Source organism: Dipteris shenzhenensis, chromosome 19 (assembly GCF_047967505.1).
Source record: "Dipteris shenzhenensis isolate YYH24624 ecotype China chromosome 19, Dip_SZ_1.0, whole genome shotgun sequence".
Classification (NCBI taxonomy): Eukaryota; Viridiplantae; Streptophyta; class Polypodiopsida; order Gleicheniales; family Dipteridaceae; genus Dipteris; species Dipteris shenzhenensis.
The window spans coordinates 51,569,640-51,587,808 of NC_141614.1; the positions used below are offsets into that span (position 1 = coordinate 51,569,640).

Consider the following 18,169-nt stretch of genomic DNA (forward strand, 5'->3'; position numbering starts at 1 on the left):
ATGAAGTAACTTGAATTGAACCATGAATAAAATGGCACAAACTTATAAGAAGATGGCTCAAACTTTAACCTTATGTTGATCTATTGGGAGTTTTTATATCAAATATGATGCATGTAGTAGCATTATGTTGATTTATCGCAAGTGTTTATATTCAATATGATGCATGCACTAGCATCATGTTGCCTATATGCCACTTTTTCTATTAGGAAAAGGTAGTGTTTTATAAGAAAACAACACAACGTCTGTGCTCAATAGATAACAGGATTTCGTATGCAAGATAGAAAAATAGATAATATGGAGAATCAAAAATTTGATTATTGTAGAACTGATACAATAGATGGCACTGCCTCCCAACCGTGCGCTCCTGTGAAAGAAGCTTCGATGGTGAGCTGAAAACAGGAGACTTCAAGACTATGCCATGCTATTGCTGAGTGAGAAATGCGAGAAAAATGCTGATTCAAGCTCTAATGTTGCTCACGTTGCTACTATACAAGAATGTGCTGCCACTGCATGGAATCTTGGCCCCAAAGAGAGGCAATTTTGTGTAGATATGCTTCTAAAATGTTTGTTGTAAAGGGGTGATGACATAACTGAGGTAATGCTACAGCAAGAAGTGATGATGGAGGGCTAGAAGTGACATGTAGATGATGGGTAGCAAGGTTGAAGGACGTGTGGGAAAGTTGGGAAGGGATGTTCAAACACTACCCATAGGTGTTGAAAAATCCATGAGTCAGGCATTGCAATCTTGTGCCAAGAACATAGTTCTTATATGTAGTATACTCCAAGTGTTTAGATGTTGCATGCTTTAGCAACAATTCCAACAAGTTTCAAAAGGCAGAGCGATCAAACGCCATTTCAAACAAGGCAAAAAAAAAAAGGAACCCATCTTGAAAATCAACACATAGGCTTTAAATACACGTGTTATATATGAAAAGAAACTACTTCCCAAAGTGCATATGTTGCCTAAAGTGCAATACTGCTGATAATTATACAAGGATTAGGCACTCCTTTTGGTGCATATATTCAACTAATACCCAAGAAAAGAAACACAGCAAATCTGCCTATATTAAACATATATCAAGCTTATGCAATGAGCTTCCCCCTACCCAAATGCGACTCATATAGATTCAACAAATAAAGATTGAGGCACTCGTAACTGAGATTCTCCAAAAAAAGAGTTGCCCTCCAACGTATGTATATTTGGAATCATCCAAATTCAGGAAAAGCATTAAAAAGCAAAGAAAAGTTAAGCCCAACACTAAGTCTAGAAGAACCTCTCCTTGACTAGGAAAGCATGCAAAACTAAAAATAACAACCAACTTTGCAAAAGTCCACCCTCGTCTTGATCAAATAACACATAAAAGAAAACAATTCGAGCTCCATTTCTCCAAAGAAAAGATAAATTTCAGCACCTATACATGAACTTATCCACTCATATATCTGATGGAAACTTGAAACATATGATCACATTTCATTGCCACATCATAAGACCAAGATGAAGACCATCATATTTCATTGCCCCATCATAAGACCAAGGCCATCATATTTCAATGCCACATCAAAAGAAAGTTCATACAATGCAAACATTCTTTATATGCAATGTCCTCTCCTTTTAATCATCATTAAGTAACATCAACCTTGCAATTCTCAAAATATAGACGATCATCACAAACTCAATGTAATCACATTTTATTTTGGATATCATTGTCTGGTGAAAAAAGACAGCTCAGCCAACTCATCAAGCGAAGAGAGTAGAATAGTTGTCAGAGATGGAAGTTTTTGCTATCACCTATACACAGTAGAAAGGAACCACGTATTCTCTCTAAAAACACACTCAACAATATTATAATAAATGAACCCACAATTTGTAACATGTAGAAGATAGAAATAGCTAATATAATACCAAAATAACATGTCCTATTTAATAGAGATGAATGCTTTTGGCTGATCTATCCAGGATAGGATAGCCATGGAGCAAAAGGGCTCAGAGAGAAGTAAAAATCTAGTAGATGCTTGGGAAAATAATAAGCAGATTTGGCTACCAGTGAACTTATGATGAAAAGACAAATGTGTAACTGAATTATAGCTCATGTGTACCTTCAAAGAGAGCTTTATTTGGATGCCCAAAAATAGCAAAGGGCATAACCATATGCATAAGGTATAACTTATAAAAAGACATAGCCTAGTAAGGTGCAACATATAACAAGGTGAATGGTTTTTATCATTCAAAAAGCATGCTCGAGAAGAGGTGTGTGGATCACAAGATTAACAAGGTCGGTTTACTGGGAGCATGCTACAAATTGCCTGCAAAAAAATATTGGAATGTATCCCAAAAGATTTAGCCCTTTTGCTCCTAAATTTGAAGACGAACAATGCTCTCATACTCAAAATTAATGGTAGCAGAATGCCACAAGAGTACAACATCTTGTCATGCGAAATTGGGGGTGCATGAGGTGCAATCAATTGATCATAATGATCCACAACAGGTCTACACCAAAGCCATGCTCTAAATTCAATGTATGCACGAAGATCTCCTAGAAAAAAATTGAAACAAGTTTTCCATGCTTGCATAACCAAGCCATGATTTAGAGAAAGAAAACATTGAAATAAACGTACAAACATAGCAAATCCAAAGAAGATTTCTCAATGAACTAGCTATGGTAAAAACTTCTTGTATCATGAACTAGAGAAAATGCTAGTTCTAGTTGGCAACAACAATGACCATTGCGTCTCTTCTTCATGCATGTTAGAATTACATTGACTCTTATTTCTTCACTCTACTACTCTCCTTCCATTGGTATTCACAAATTGACAACAATGGAAGCATTCAAAACAAAAGTAAAAATGACTGAGACAATTGGAATTGCATTTCTTTTCTTGCATTTAGTCACATTGCATTCTCACAAGTTGACAACAAAAAAATGATGAAAACAGTGAGTCCCCGGCCCCTGCCTTTCTACATATATCAACCTCTCATCTAGAGCTATCTGGACCTCAAATGTCTTCTTGAAATACACAGTTAGTAGCTCCCAAATTCCCAGTATGTACATACGTATCGGCCCCAATATATAACACAAGGCATTCACTAATTTAATTTGAAGTACTTCAACAGCAAAGGTAAGTGGTAAATATACCTACCTGTAATCGATCAGGCACTCAGAACCACAAATGATGAATAGCTTGGCAGGAAAGGTCGAGTCAATGTATATATTAATCATCCACCGATGCCCAGGCTCTTGCATAGATCATACTGTGTTACATTGGTCAAAGAATCATGGGATTATGGGCACGGTGCATAGGTACTCTAGCTCTACTGGTGTATAGTCTGCATCCCTTGATGTCTGTTCTTGTTTGCGTGCATGCAGGAGCTATCCAAAACTTTGCCTCCTTCCCATTGTTGCTCCTCTCCGTTGTGGAAATTTAGCTATGAAGATTGCTTGCCGCAAATGCCCCCCCTGCTTTGCTTCATCCTCACACAGTTTCCGCAGACGTTTCCACCAGAAAACACAGACATGGATGATGCCAATTCTTCTTGAAAGCGGCGGGGGGGCCTAGTCCTGTTGTTGACCTCACAGGCACAAAATTTGGGCATTGGGCATCCTTCAAGACCTGCGTCCCTATGAGCTTCAGAGTGAGAGAGCAAGCTGATGATGGGGGAAGCTCTTCTGTAGAGAAGGAAGTTCACGATGATAAACAGAGAGCAAGAAAGAGAGACAGGGGTCACCATAGCAAGCCATAGTACAAGGACAACTCGCGATAGTAGGAGAGAAGCAGATTTGCCATAGCTAGTGAGAGAGCTGATAGTAGGAGAGAAGCCAGCGAGACCTAAATCACCTCCAATATCCTTTCCCGCCTACCCTTCACACTAGCATTTGAATTTCCCTCGCCCACACAAATATCAAGATACCCTAGCTCTATGGGTTAAAAGGAGAGCCATGAACATGGGTGAAAAATGGGAAATTTGTATTGATCGCATGGAAAAATTATTATCCTAAGTTTAACTCCCAAAATTAATATGCCTCCCTAATTAATCTCCCTCCCCCTCACCGTGCCTCTCTACTTTGCCCTTTTGTCGTCTTCTCTCCTCATCGTCTCCCTGTTGTCTCTCCCCAACATCGACCTTTCTCCTCCCTCCTCACAGCTTCTCCCTCTTCTGCTTCCCACCTCGTAGCTTCTCCCTCGTCCTCTCCTTCCACCTCCCATCTAAAACCCTAGATTTTATTCAGCTGGGGGTCATGCTATGCTGTTGAAGAAGATGCCTATAGATCGCTTTTTTACTGGGGTTGACCACCCACCTTAATTTTTTTATTTTTTATTTATAGATAACTATGCTCTATAATCTTGTAGAATAGACAACATAAGACAATTCATATGTACTTGATCACCAAGGGACTAGTAAGATAATTGTAAATGAGACAATTCAAGAAGAAAAAATAAGATAGTCTAAGACAAATTATTGAACGTCCTATATTTATCACTATATATGATTTTAGATATTTCACACAAGAATATTAAGAAAGGATTACAATGATGCCAAAGTATCAATTAGAGATTATAAGATAATTCTATGATGGCTATGCTAGACAAAAGATTAAAATGAGGCCAAAGTATCAATTAGAGATTATAAGATAATGCTATGATGGCTACACTAGATACACTTTGTCTATGGGGATGGTGTTTTGTCTATGGGGCCGTTTTTCCCAAAGCTGACACTCCCTCCTCCCCTCCCTTCCCCCTTCCCTATAAGAGCAACCTTTTATCATTTAAGTTATGCTTGGATGATGAGAGAACAAAAAAATATTGGGAGCTTTGAGCCATGATCCCACCCAATGGATAAGAGAAGAAAATGATGTATCTCATAAGTCCAATGAGTGCAAGGAGAATGTACAAGGATTGATAAGGCAACTTTTGTAACTACTACGACAAGGATGTTATGGCTCTCTAATATATATTATCTTATATTATCACATTAGAGGATCTAACTAACCCATTATTTCCTTTTTTTATTTTAATTCATAAGATTGAGTATATTCTAGTCTTATGAAGTTCTCTCTCTCTCTCTCTCTCTCTCTCTCTCTCTCTCTCTCTCTATATATATATATATATATGTCTGTCTGTCTGTCTGCCTATATATATACATATAATATAAATATATATATATAAGTAAAAAGAAAATAGGAGACCCATGATCGGCTCTCACCTATCATGCTGTAACTTTGAAAGCTTTGTAAAGAATAAGCTCCTAAGCATGTGACCGCTTCAAGTCTTAAACAACTCATCAAGACAGTATGGGGCCACTACCAGTGCAATTGTATACTAATCCATAAGCTACAGCCTTCAAGACCTATGAAAAAAACAAAAAAAACAAATGCAATACCTATACACCCACACACACTACTCTGCTACATGATATTGGCATGTCCATCCAATTTGAAAAGAGAGAGAAAAAAGAATGGGAATGCCATACATCATGCAAAGAGAATGAGATAAACAAGTGATGCATCAAACACAAAGAACATGTAAGAGGATGGATTCAATAAAAACATAGGAATAAGTGACACTGAGAACAATGTGTTACCCCTTGTCTTTTGCTTTGAACATGTCGAGGACAAATATATGCATGAAGAATATTGTAATCTCTCTCTCTCTCTCTCTCGGACACACACACACACATACAAACACAACTCTTGTTTCTCCCTATTCCATGTTATATGAAATGGTTAAGTAGAGACTCGCGAGGGTGTGCAATGAAGTGGGCTATTCAATAGGTTAAAACTTTGAGCTATCAATCAACAAATTGTGAGTGCTCTTACACCTCATCCTAGAGGAGACAATATGTAAAAAATAACTTTAGATTTAGATCTGAGAATAAACACACCCCACCTATAAATTTTAAAATAGTGTATAAAATTACCCCTGCTATAAATATATTTATGTAAGTTTTATGAATAAGAATACCCCTAATTTTGAACTCTCATAGTATACTTACATTTTCCAGGTGGACCCCCCGAGATCATCTACCGTCTTCTTGGTATCACTAAGTACAGCTGAAAGGAGAGAATCGAGCATACACACGCGATTTTGTACTGATCTAGGAAAGTGAGATATAACCATACTGTAGCAATAAATAAACAAATGTTATTGAAGTATCAAGCCAAGAGATGTTCATATCAAACCTGAGGATGGCCATCATGACTTTGTCATTAGCCTCTTTCAAAGGGTCGGAGAGGATTGTAACTTTTTCGCTACCAAATATCAAAACATGAGGTTGCTTGCTAATGACAACCCTGACCTCAAAAGAGCTCCCCATTTCATCCAATACAGTGGTTACATTAGGACAACTTATGGACGTAGCAACCAATGTTTCCTCTCAATACTCTAGCACGTTATCAATAAATTCCTTAATGATAGATGACATAAATGCGTGTAGATGCAAGTCTATATATGTCGACAATGAGGTTTCACCGTCGCGCTCAAATTCAAATTTGAGCAAGGAGCAAAAAGCAGTTATATCCGACTCTCCACCCATAACTGTGGCCATCATTCTGCTTCGCTGCGGGGCATGTTACATACTCTATTTGATCTTCTAAGTCACCTTCCATTTGCATAAGTGCATCTATAGCACCTACCGACTTCCGAGCCAATCTACACATCAAAATAGATAACATAAATGAATGTGCGCATTGCATAGGATGCATCTCATTGATGTAATTGTGACACAGGTAGGTTATACTTTGACACACTGCCATGGATAGATGCTATTGAATTGACAAAGAAACACTGCTTGGCTAAGATGTCCACAGTCACCAAGCTCCAATGCGAGCTGCATTATCAATTAAGAATAATTATTATTTGATATAATCCTCCACAATGTAAGAGATAAGCTAAGTAGGGATTGATACTCACTCCTCGTGATATGCAGTAAAGATAACTCGCGCCGTTGTCAAATCAACAGGTTGCAACCAGTTAAAAACATTATCTATGGTCTTTTGCTTATTGCTAAGTACATTAGAAATAAGAGGATCAACCATATATGCACATCTCTGTATATATAGGGGAAGCTGTTCTAAAACCATATTGCAATAAAAAGAAAAGAATATTAGTTCATTTGATCCAATGGAAATACAGTCTTTACTTGAATTAGAGACTCAATGCATTCTTCCTACATAAGAAGTAGAGACTCAATGTGCATCTACATTATCACATCTTGCAAAGGAGGAAGAGATTGAGTCTATCCCGATTGCACCAAAAGTAGAAACTCAATGTACACCATCCACACAAGAAGTAGAGACTCAATGTACTCTTAGAGCATCACAGCCTCAAGAGGACTCATCAGACTCTATTCAGTTGTAAAGCATGTAGAAAGAAACATGAGTCTTTGAATATTTTTATCTTGTTTGTGTTGACTAATGATAGTGTTTTTTAAACTTATGTTAAATGTTACAATACATTAGGGCATTTACTTATGATATTTATTCAATTTGTATTATTATTGTATTAGCAATTCTAAAAAAATAAATTGTATTAGCAATTCTAATATGATCTGCTCAGCCCTACCAGGCTTGTTGTAGAGAATACAAAACTATTATAAGCCACAGAGGCCAAGATCACACTAGAAGATCTCATCATTAGTATCTCTTATCTTCTCAACAATCCAATCTTCCACAGACTCCATGTCCATATCCTCAACATAATTACAATGAAGGAAGAAATTCAAGCAGTCATGATGGACAGGCCACAGAGGCCGAGATTACACTAGAAGCTCTCATCATTAGTATCTCTTATCTTCTCAACAATCCAATCTTCCACGGACTCCACTTCCGTATCCTCAACATAATTACAATGAAGGAAGAAATTCAAGCAGTCACAGATTGTTTCTTTATAATCTCTTTGAGAGGCCTTTATTGTTCTTTTAGCATCCCGATCAAATCGGCCATACCGAGTGCTTCGATAACGTAGGTAAGAAATCCAAGAGATCTTGTCGTGCTTTTATAATACATTGTAAAAGTCTTTCGCTCTTTGCTATCTTCTGAGTCTCCTCCCTCTCTGTCCACCTTTGTGCATCGAATTCCTCTCTCTCCATCCGTGTCAGTGGAGAGCCTTGTCGAATTATTGCATCTCTCCTTGCTCCTTGGTCAGCAACCCATTGTTTGAGACTATCGATTCTAGACTCCACATCTCCGACGATGCCAAGGACATCGTGGTGGATGGAGAGATGATAAATTAAGAGTGATAAATGAAGAATGTTCTTGTAGAAGGACTAGGATGGACGAAAGAAGGGAGTCTAATTATATTATTCTTGTCTTCAATCACTTTATTTCATAGATTTAAACTAATTCAAAATCTATCATCTCATGTGTTTCTCACATTTACGTCTTTTAGTTTTTACTTCATTGAATGGACAATTCACCTCTCTAAATTTATTAAATTGGTTTTACTTTTTTTGAAGTCTAACTTATTATATACAATAAATATCTTATGATGAGAATCTAACAATTATATCATTCTTATGTTCCATCACTTTATTTATAGATTTCAATGTACTCAAAATCTATTATCTCACATGTCTCACATTATAGTCTTGCATAAGCAATTCTAACTTATTATATTTAAAAAATATCTCATGATGAGATTCTAATAATTATATCATTCTTGTGTTCCATCATTTTATTTATAGATTTCAATATACTCAGTGTTTTACATGTCTCACATGTCTCGCATTACGGTCTTGCATCCCATCATTTTATTTTATATATTTCAATGTACTCACTGCACTTAAGCGTATTAAATGTTTATTCTTTTATTTTTGGCTAACCTTTAAGGATCTTCGTCCTAATTTTCTTCTATTTATTCCTTAGTAAATTGTCTCAAAACTTTCCATCTCATTTCCTTCTTCTTTCTTTCTTTTAAGTTAAAATTAATGATTTCCTTGAAGACTCTAATCTATATATATATCTAGTTACATTTTTTATTGCTTATATAAGTATGATGCTATAAGAACCTATATATCCTTTTTTCTTTTTCACTTAGTTAGGTATGGTGCTTCTTTCAACAAAACTTGCTTAAACTCAAGTAAATTATTAATTATTAACTCATCCTAGATGGATAAAAACATGCATTATTGACCTATAGTGACTTTGTTGAGGGTGTGGACTGCCCCCCTCTTTCTAGTTATTTCTTAGGCATAAAATAAAAGAATCTTGAGATGGGTGTGGAATACTCCCACCAATTATTTCAATTAAGTCACTCTTTGTTCTTTATCTTTGACGATTAAAATTTTTTGTTTAATGTATGGTGTGGAATACTCCCCTTTTTCAAAAAATTTATGTTCTCAAATAAGGGAGCAGATTACCCCCCTAATATTATTTTCATACAATGATGTAAACTACCCCCCAAGATGTGTGCTTCACTTAGAATACTTCACTTAGACTCAAGGGGAGTTTTGTAATGGTATCTTTTTTTCTCACAAGGGTGTGGATGGCCCCCCTACATGAATTCATATATCTTTGCTCATTTTTAAACCTCCCATCCTACACACACTTAAACATACTCATTTGGTTTCTCACTCCTTGTTATGAACTAACCCCCTCTTCTTTATAGTCTTTTTTACCTTGGAGATGGAACACCTCCCTGATTTGGTTAATAACTGAATTTGGTAGGAAATTTTGGTGATGAACTCAAACAAATTCCGTAGGACAGCTAGGATGTCCGCAAGCACATACCCTGCCAAAATGGCCTTTATCTCAAAAAAGATGGAGGATGCATGAAGGCTAATCGAAACAATTGGACAAGAGAATAGAACTAGACCATTTTGGTGTCAAAAAAAAAAATGCAAGAAATATCAGAGAACTTATTAAATCCGGTTCTTTTTTTGTATACGGTTAGAATCTATCTATAATTCTAAGTCTCTTTGGTATAAGCGATAACAAGCTCGGGAACACAGGCATTACCTGTCTTCCCACATGATGCCAAATTTGTTCTAACAAATGGTTTTTTATGGATGGTGACAGGTAAGTGGACCCCGACCTCAGAGCCTAGGCTACTAGATGGATTCAACACTTTTTTATACCAGTTGTACTTATATGTTATGAGCATGCATATAATAATATAAAAAAAGCTTTAATCCACCTTTATCTGAGCATCGTAAGCCATGTTGTTAATAGGTTTCTATTTTTTAAACACACATACACACACTTCAAGTTCACTCCTTTAAGGGCAGGATTGTGGATTATATTGTATAGCATCTCGTGGAGACTTACAACCTATGTGTGTGTGTGCCTATCTTGCACATAATTCATATAACATTGATGTATATTAATTTATCTTTGAATAACTAAAAAATTATATACAATAGTCCATAACATCGCACCCATGTAGTATAGCTAAAAACTAATAAGGAATCTATACTCTAGGGATTTCCTATGTAAAAGATTTAAATAGCACATGTTTTTAGAAGGCCAATATAAATACCCTTAATTTACTTAGGTATTTTATTTTACTCCTTTGTGAGCTTTATGTTTTAAAAAAATATCCAATTTTAAGGTCTTTCATGTACTATGCCATGTGTCATCTCCCACCCTAGTTCTTTTAATATTTATCAATCTATCATGCTTCCGAGCAATTAGCTTGTGTCACCTATGCCTTTTGTAAAGCTCTTCTCCTTCTGCTATCCTCCTAGAATTCTTTTTTTCTATAGTTTGGGTGCTCTCACTCTTTGAGCTTGTAAGCAGCCTCAGACTACAAGGCTCCCTATAGAAGCCTACTCAACACCTGCTCCTTTGTTGTTGCTCATGGTTCATGTACATGTAAAGAGTGCAATTAAGGCCTAACTTATGCACACTTGTCCCCTTTAATTAGTAGGTTCTCACTCTTGAATCCCCTTAATGTCAAGTCAAGTTCAAGGCACGAGCTAGCTCTTTTCATGCCCCCATATATCACATTTCCTCATCACATTCTAGGCACCCATTTTATGACTATAGGGGACATGTTGGAGAGTCAAACATCCTTGCCCACTTGGGGTCCACTTGAGAACCTTAGAGATTGAGGCTTTAAAAGGGCTACTCCCAATTAATGAGGTAGTTTACATATAAGAACTAAAATTGGTGCATCAAAGTGGAACTCTAGTCAAATTTAGAAAACTCCATAAGTATAGGCAAGATTTACACATGTCTCGATAAGGGGAGGGTGAAAGGCCATTGACATCTAGGTGGGTCGCCCAAGGATGTGGGCAACCTAAAAAAGTGAAAGTTTGACAGCCCAATCAAATGAGTAGAAGCTGCTTCAATGTCCGGTCATGTGTGAAATACCCGGTCATGTGTGAAATACATCTACGCGTGAACGCGGTTTCCACATGACGAGTGAAGACATGACGACTCTACATAAAAAGTGGTTTGGGAAGAGAGAGATTTTAAATGAAGGTTTTTCCGAGCAATTTCCAATTCGTTTTGTTTTCGTTTTGTTGGCTTGACTTCGAGGGTCCTTCTTCTCTAAGGTTTCTTCTTTCTTCTCAAAGCTAGGCCGGCTTGAAGAATTCCTCGTGAATTCTTCGTTTCCTCCCTCGCATAGATGCATCCGATCACAGCCTACTAGCCGCTGATCCTTGCTTGCATAGAATGGACCGTCCTCATTCCGCTGCACCTGAAATCGCACTGCTACCTCTCCCAGATAGGGGCTTGCCAACACCATTCCCTCCTCTTGCTCAATCGGCTCGGAAAAAGCATAGCGACGTTGAGAAATACGAATCGCAACTCGGGAAAGTTGATCGATTGGCTCTCACTACAACCGCATTTCACACCTTGAACTCGTTTCTGGGATGGAGCGCACTCACTTGGGCATCGGCTGTGATTCTGGGTGGATACGTCGCCAATCTGAATGCCCAAGATTTCTATTTTGTATCCTTCTTGCTCATGCTGGAAGCCGTCCGCCTTGCTGTAGCTGTTTTCTTTTGCAATTTTGTGACCCGTAAATTGGTCTACGGCAGCACAGATCCTAGGAAATTGAAATATCATGATTCCGATAGGCAGGGGAAGATGTCAATCGCTAGAGTGGCAGACCAAATATTTCAGCTGCCTGTTATCGCAATAGGAGTTTGCCTTCCATCGCTACGCTTGTGTACTCTATTGAGTCGAGAGGAACCTCAAAAGTTCGACGGGTTATGGCATTCTCGCCTCATATTCTACACTTTAGTCCTAGTGAATGCCTTAGTTGCAGCCTGTGCTGTTATACACTCAAAGGTCATCGTGCTCTTGTGTGTCAAAACTTACAGCCTCCTCAGATACTATGATGAAATGGTGTGGAGGGGCATGGAAAAGGGGCCGTTGCATGCGAATGACTTCGACTTCTTAACCTTTGCTTTCAAAATGCTAAGTGACGAGTATCGCCGGAGACAGCGAGCTCTAGTGGTGTACTCCATTTATAAGGACCTTATCGATTATCTGTATGCACACAATAAAGGATTCGAGGCTGCTCGCATTGCTCTGGAATCCGGGGACAGTTTCGAGCAGGAGGCGGCAGCGAACATCGTAGGTCTTTGGGCAGGTTTAGACAAGGACAGACGGGCGCTGCGTCTCCAACAGAGGCTGCTATCAAGATTGGCGGACTCGCTGGACAACGGAGAGACGGGAAGGGCAGCTCAGTCAAGCTTCCAACAATTGACAAAGAACGATCCGGAAGGAATGATGAGAGTTAGAAACGAAAGGGGCGAGAAGCTGGTTGACATATTGATCAATAACATAGATGATGTGGTTGAAGCTGGGAAGTGCGACAAGTCGCTGGTATACATAAAGACGCTGATCCCGCTACTGGAGACGGAGACGTGTGTGAATGCGATCAGGGGCGAGCAACGTGCTGTGCTGGAGGGAAATCTGCGAAGGGTGTTCAAGGCCAAGTGTTTGAAGAGGTCAAAGGCGATAGCAGGCCATGCGCTGAGGGTGCTGAAGCCAGGAGAACCGTCGAAGGAAGAAGTGGATGAGCATCTGAGGCTGCCGGATCCAGCAAAAGGAGAACATCTACTGAAAGACGAGGAGGAGTGGCTGGTGAGGCTACTGAATCCGGATGAGCTACCGGAAGGATGGAAGGAGTTGTTGGAGTATCGTGATTTATCTATGGTTGGAGAAGAAGGGCAGCGCAACAAATGGAAGGCGAGCTTGATGGCAGTTCCCGTGACGGTGTCGGTGATTGTGTTGGCCTGTGCAGTCACGTTGTTTTGTTCCGGCTTGGCACCCAACCGTTTCTGGCCTCCAACCTGATCTTATGAGAGTAGTTGGATTTTGGTCGGTGCCTTGCAAGCACATGGCAAGCCCGCACTGCCATGTCCTCTACTCTAAACGTGCACCCCCGTGTTCTCTACTCTCGTCCCTCTCCACAACTAGATCATCACATTAGCTTGCACATTTTTTACTGGGAGCTTTTTCAAGGTGACATGTATAGAGAGAGAACTTTTACCTAAAATTTGGGAGCTTTTTCAAGGTGACATGTATAGAGAGAGAACGTTGAGTTCTAAAGAGAGAACAACATATCTTGCATGGATCTCTCATCTCTATATCCAATACGATTGATGTACTTCTTTTTCCTGCACAATTTTAAAAATATGAGTTATACCAAACTTCAAGTTGGTGTACTTCTTTTTGCCCACAATTTTGAAAACAGTGAGCTATACCAAACTTCAAGTTTATATATACAGTCCACATATTTAGACAAAGGTCCAAGGAATTATGTACATGTCTCAAGGATCTCACTTTTGCCCACCCCTTTGTTATCTTTTGTATGTTTAGAAGGTTGACCACCCCAAAATAGATTTATAATTAAAAAGGAACCAAAAGAAGTTATTAGTGTCGATGGCAATGGCACTACTACCATTTTGTATCACCTCGTAGGGAGAATGGAGCTGGTATCACATCATAGGAAGAATGGCACTAGTACTCTCTATGAGGAACTGGGGAATATGTGAGGTTATGGAGAATCTCCTTACAATGTTGTGAGGGAGCTAAGGAAGGGAGAGTGTGAGAGGGAGAGAGCTAAAGGTGGCATTGAGGTGTGAGAGGCAAGGTTAGGCAGCACTGAGGCATGAGAGGATAGGCACAAAAAGAGAGAGAGAGAGAGAGAGAGAGAGAGAGAGAGAGCGTAGTAGGCGGTGTATGTGAGAGAGAGAGAGGTGAGAGCAGTAGGTAGCACATGTGAAGTGATTAGGGTAGGGAGAGAGGTGAAGAGAGCGCAGTAGGCGGCATATGTGTGAGAGAGAGAGAAGTGAGAGCAGTAGGCAGTGCATGTGAAGCGATTAGAGTAGGGAGAGAGGTGAGAGATTAGGGTGAACCCCCTCCCCAAAAAATCGACGACTAAAAATAGAAATGTGCCCCCCCTTTAAAAATTCCCCCCTTTTTTCAAAATCCCCCCCCCTCCCGGACCCTTACCCCCACCCCGCCTTTAAATTATTCCCCCGCATCCCCTATAAATTATCCCCCCCTTAAAATCTCCAAATCCTTCAAAGTTAATCACTTTAACCCCTTTTAAAATTGGTCTTTACACCCCCATCCTCCCTCCTCTTTCCCTTCCACCCTAAAATCTTAGCTCTCCTAATATAACAAATTTAGGTTTAGTCTTTGCATTGTTTTTTAATCAGATCCTCTAAATTTTAAACTTCTTACTTTTAAAAAATATAGCGATACACCAACCCTTTCAATTTTAAACCTTTTACATTTTACATTTCCATTTAACCCTTTTTATTTATAGGTTACATGATTTCTCCCTCTGAAATTTAATCCTTTTAATTTATGTTATAGGTTTAGGTCTTTCTCTAGTTTTAAATTAAACCCTTTTCTATTTATAGATAAAAAATTTCTCCCCTTTTTAATGAAACCCTTATAATGAGCAAGTGATCACCAACATATATGAAGTCCAAATTGACCTTAGGTCGATTCTAAAACTCAAATCATAATTTAATTGTGTTTTGGTATATGTGTGAGTAATCATCACAAATTGTCCCAAGGTCAATTTGCAAAGACTAGCCATTGTGTTGAACACCCTGTGTGTAATGTTTAAGAGTTTGTGTGTGTGTGTTTGTGTGTGTGTGTGTGTGTGTGTGTGTGTGTGAGAGAGAGAGAGAGAGAGAGAGAGAGAGAGATTGATCACCAGCATCCATGAAGTGTAAATCAACCTAAGGTCGATTTGAAAACTCAAAACATAATATGATTGTGTTTGCATGTGCCAGTGATCATCAAATCCTAAGCATGGCCTTGGTGTTCAACTGCCAATGCTTCCACTTCTTAGATCAACCCAAGGTTGATTTGAAGTGTGTGTGGGTGTGACCTAGAACCTATTGGGGGGTGTATGTGTGTGTGTGGGTGTGCCTTAGAAGCCGTTGGGGTGTGTGTATGTGTGTGTGTGGGTAGGTGTGTGTGTGTGTGTGTGTGATCATGAATACAAGAAGTACAAATTGACCTAAGGTCAATTTGAAAACTCAAAACATAACATGAATCTATTTGTGTTTGTGTGAGTGATCATCAAATCAACCCAATGTCAATTTTAGAGCTTGGCCAATGTATAGAGAGAGAGAGAGGGGGGGTAGAGAGAGAGATTTTTAAAGTAGAGGAAGAGAATATGAAAAGTAGATATGATTGGGTGGGGAGATATGGTCACAACATTTGGAAACAAAGTTGGGCGAGGGTCACATACTTCTTGTGCATCCATATGAAGCAATCGATTCTAAAGAGTTAGGGGATTATCACCTAGGGATAGCCACTTCTCAAGTGTTTGTGCTAGATGGTACCAGTAATCAGTCTGTTGACGATGGTCTTTAGGTGAAGTTGCTAAAATGGCTGAACGACTTACATTCGAGGATGGGAGTAAATTGTTACTAAAAGATCCCACTGAAAATGAGGAAAATATTGATCATTTCTTTCTCTCTATTGATGACTTACATGCGAAAAAACATCTAAAAAAGAAATGGCCATATAAAATGATAAATAGGAAAGGACATGAAAAGAATGAAAGTAAAACTAGGTTGTCCATGAAGACTATCCCCAGGGCTATCCAAAGGGTTGCAAGTATTTATTGTTGTAAAGGGTGTTGTTGTCAAGTTGTTGATCGGGAAATGGTATTGAATGTCCGACAAGAATATTGGGGTCAATCTTTTGCTGTTCATGTGGATCACATTTATAGCAACCTGAGAACATCTACGAGGGCTAGGAGCCATACTAATGGATTGACATTCTTCATAGGAAATATGAATGTTTGTTGCAAGGCTTGGTACATGATACAGGGAATTCCAAAGACAACTTTCTACAGGTATAAGAAGCAATATGATCTTGGAGTGTGAAAAGCTATGCATGGAAACACTGATTTAATACGAAATCTCGATTAAGGCATGTAGAGGTCGAAAAAGATGTGATTTAACAATTTGTTGAGTATAATGCAGAGAAAATGCCCCGTAAAAGTCACACAATGATGACAGGGGAACGTAAGACACAAATGTTCATCCATCAATGTACAAGCAAGTGGATATTTTATGAGAAGTAAACGATGGAGGGGTTAATGTACAAGCCTTTTTCAAAGTCAATGTTTAGCAGGTTATGAAACACAGTATTCAAACAAGTTAGTTTATAAAAAACAAATACATTCTCCAAGTGTGACATTTTTCTCTACACTTAAAATGAAGCTAGAAAAAACAAAGATAGAAGTGAGAGGGAAAAGATACTACTCAAGAGACGAGCACATAGTTTGCAACAAATGTCTTGTAGAAGCCTATATTATGCATGGAGGTTGTCTTTGGATTTGGACCCAAAGAAAAATATTTGCATCATTCATGATAAGATGGATCAAATGAAGACTTTCATTCCAAGGCTACAACCTATACCAAAATCATTGAACCATATACTACAACTTCCTGTAGCCATAACAGGGATGCTCACTCATGGGCATGGGCAATTGGCATGTATGGAAACTTCTCTTTGCAATATTGGAAGAATGACCCTAATTTCACTATTGGTTCATTGCCATTATGTTTGAAAAACCTTGAGAGGATGATACAAGCACATGTATGGTGATCTTTCTAATAAGCATGGTACTAGAAGGCAAGATTTATTCTCTGCATTGATGTCAAGGGATGCATTAGATTACCACATGCAGGAAGGTGGACTTTTGAAAGGAGAATAAAATAAATATGACATTGAGGCCACAAAAAGTTCGGGGGACTTCTTTGAGTTGAGAGTACAAGCAAATTCCTCGAGTATTCTCTTATAGGTAGGCAACTATGGTTCTGAGAATAAAAATAGATACTTGTTTGCATTCTTATTGTTGCTTGTTGCACATGGAGTCTTTCAAATGACCCAACTAGGGTTCTTGATGGTGGGACACACACATGAGGATATCTGAAACCAAAAGGTATTCTTTTCAACACACAAATTTACCACTTAATCAATTGGAGAAGAAAAGCATAAACACACCACGAGAATGACAGCAGACTGGGTACAATCTCTCCCCCCTAGATGAGTGACTCATGCTTCCTCATTTAGAGTATTTATGATATGTCATAAAAGCACCAAGGAGCCAAAATTATCCCTCTCATCCAGAAATGAGGGATTTGCTTTACATAGCCTTCTTAGGGCCCAAAAATGAATTATGTCCACTATAAAATTGTAAGAAAACAATACAACATCTATCCTCAACAGATAACACGATCTCGTATGCAAGAGAGAAAAGTAGATAGTATGGAGAATCAAAAATTTGATTGCTATAAAACTAATACAATAGACAACAGATAATAGGATCTCGTATGCAAGAGAGAAAAGCAGATAGTATGGAGAATCAAAAATTTGATTACTGTAAAACTAATAGAATAGATGGCGTTGCCTCCCAGCGATGCACTCCTGTGAGAGAAGCTTCGATGGCATGCTCGAACCAGTAGAGGACAGAGGCTAGATGCTAAGGAAGTAGGGTTGCCGTAGCCAGTGATGATGATGGGCTTCATGGGCTTGCTCTTATATAGCCACCAGTCGTAGTCGGTTAGACTTAATTGGGTGATCGACCCAGTCTGCCCAAAATGGCCGCCTGGGGGTCGGTCCCGAAATAGGCCACCGACCACACGATAGAATCGATGCACAAAATAGAGCAACTGACCTACGGATGTTGTTTGGCCCACAGCCATCCGAGATCATCTGGGGCTCCAAACGGGCCC

General features: G+C 38.8%; 1 protein-coding gene across 1 annotated transcript; it reads left to right on the forward strand.

Moving 5' to 3' along the window:
• The first annotated feature begins 11,508 nt into the window (after positions 1 to 11,508).
• Positions 11,509 to 13,254, forward strand: LOC147890619 (uncharacterized). Its single transcript, XM_087390910.1, has one exon. It carries the CDS (start codon positions 11,613 to 11,615, stop codon positions 13,245 to 13,247), a length of 1,635 nt encoding a protein of 544 aa, XP_087247036.1. The 5' UTR covers positions 11,509 to 11,612; the 3' UTR covers positions 13,248 to 13,254.
• Positions 13,255 to 18,169: the final 4,915 nt, after the last annotated feature.

Coding starts and splice junctions, on each gene's coding strand:
- LOC147890619 (XM_087390910.1), top strand. CDS start 11,613: ATGGACCGTCCTCATTCCGCTGCACCTGAAATCGCACTGCTACCTCTC.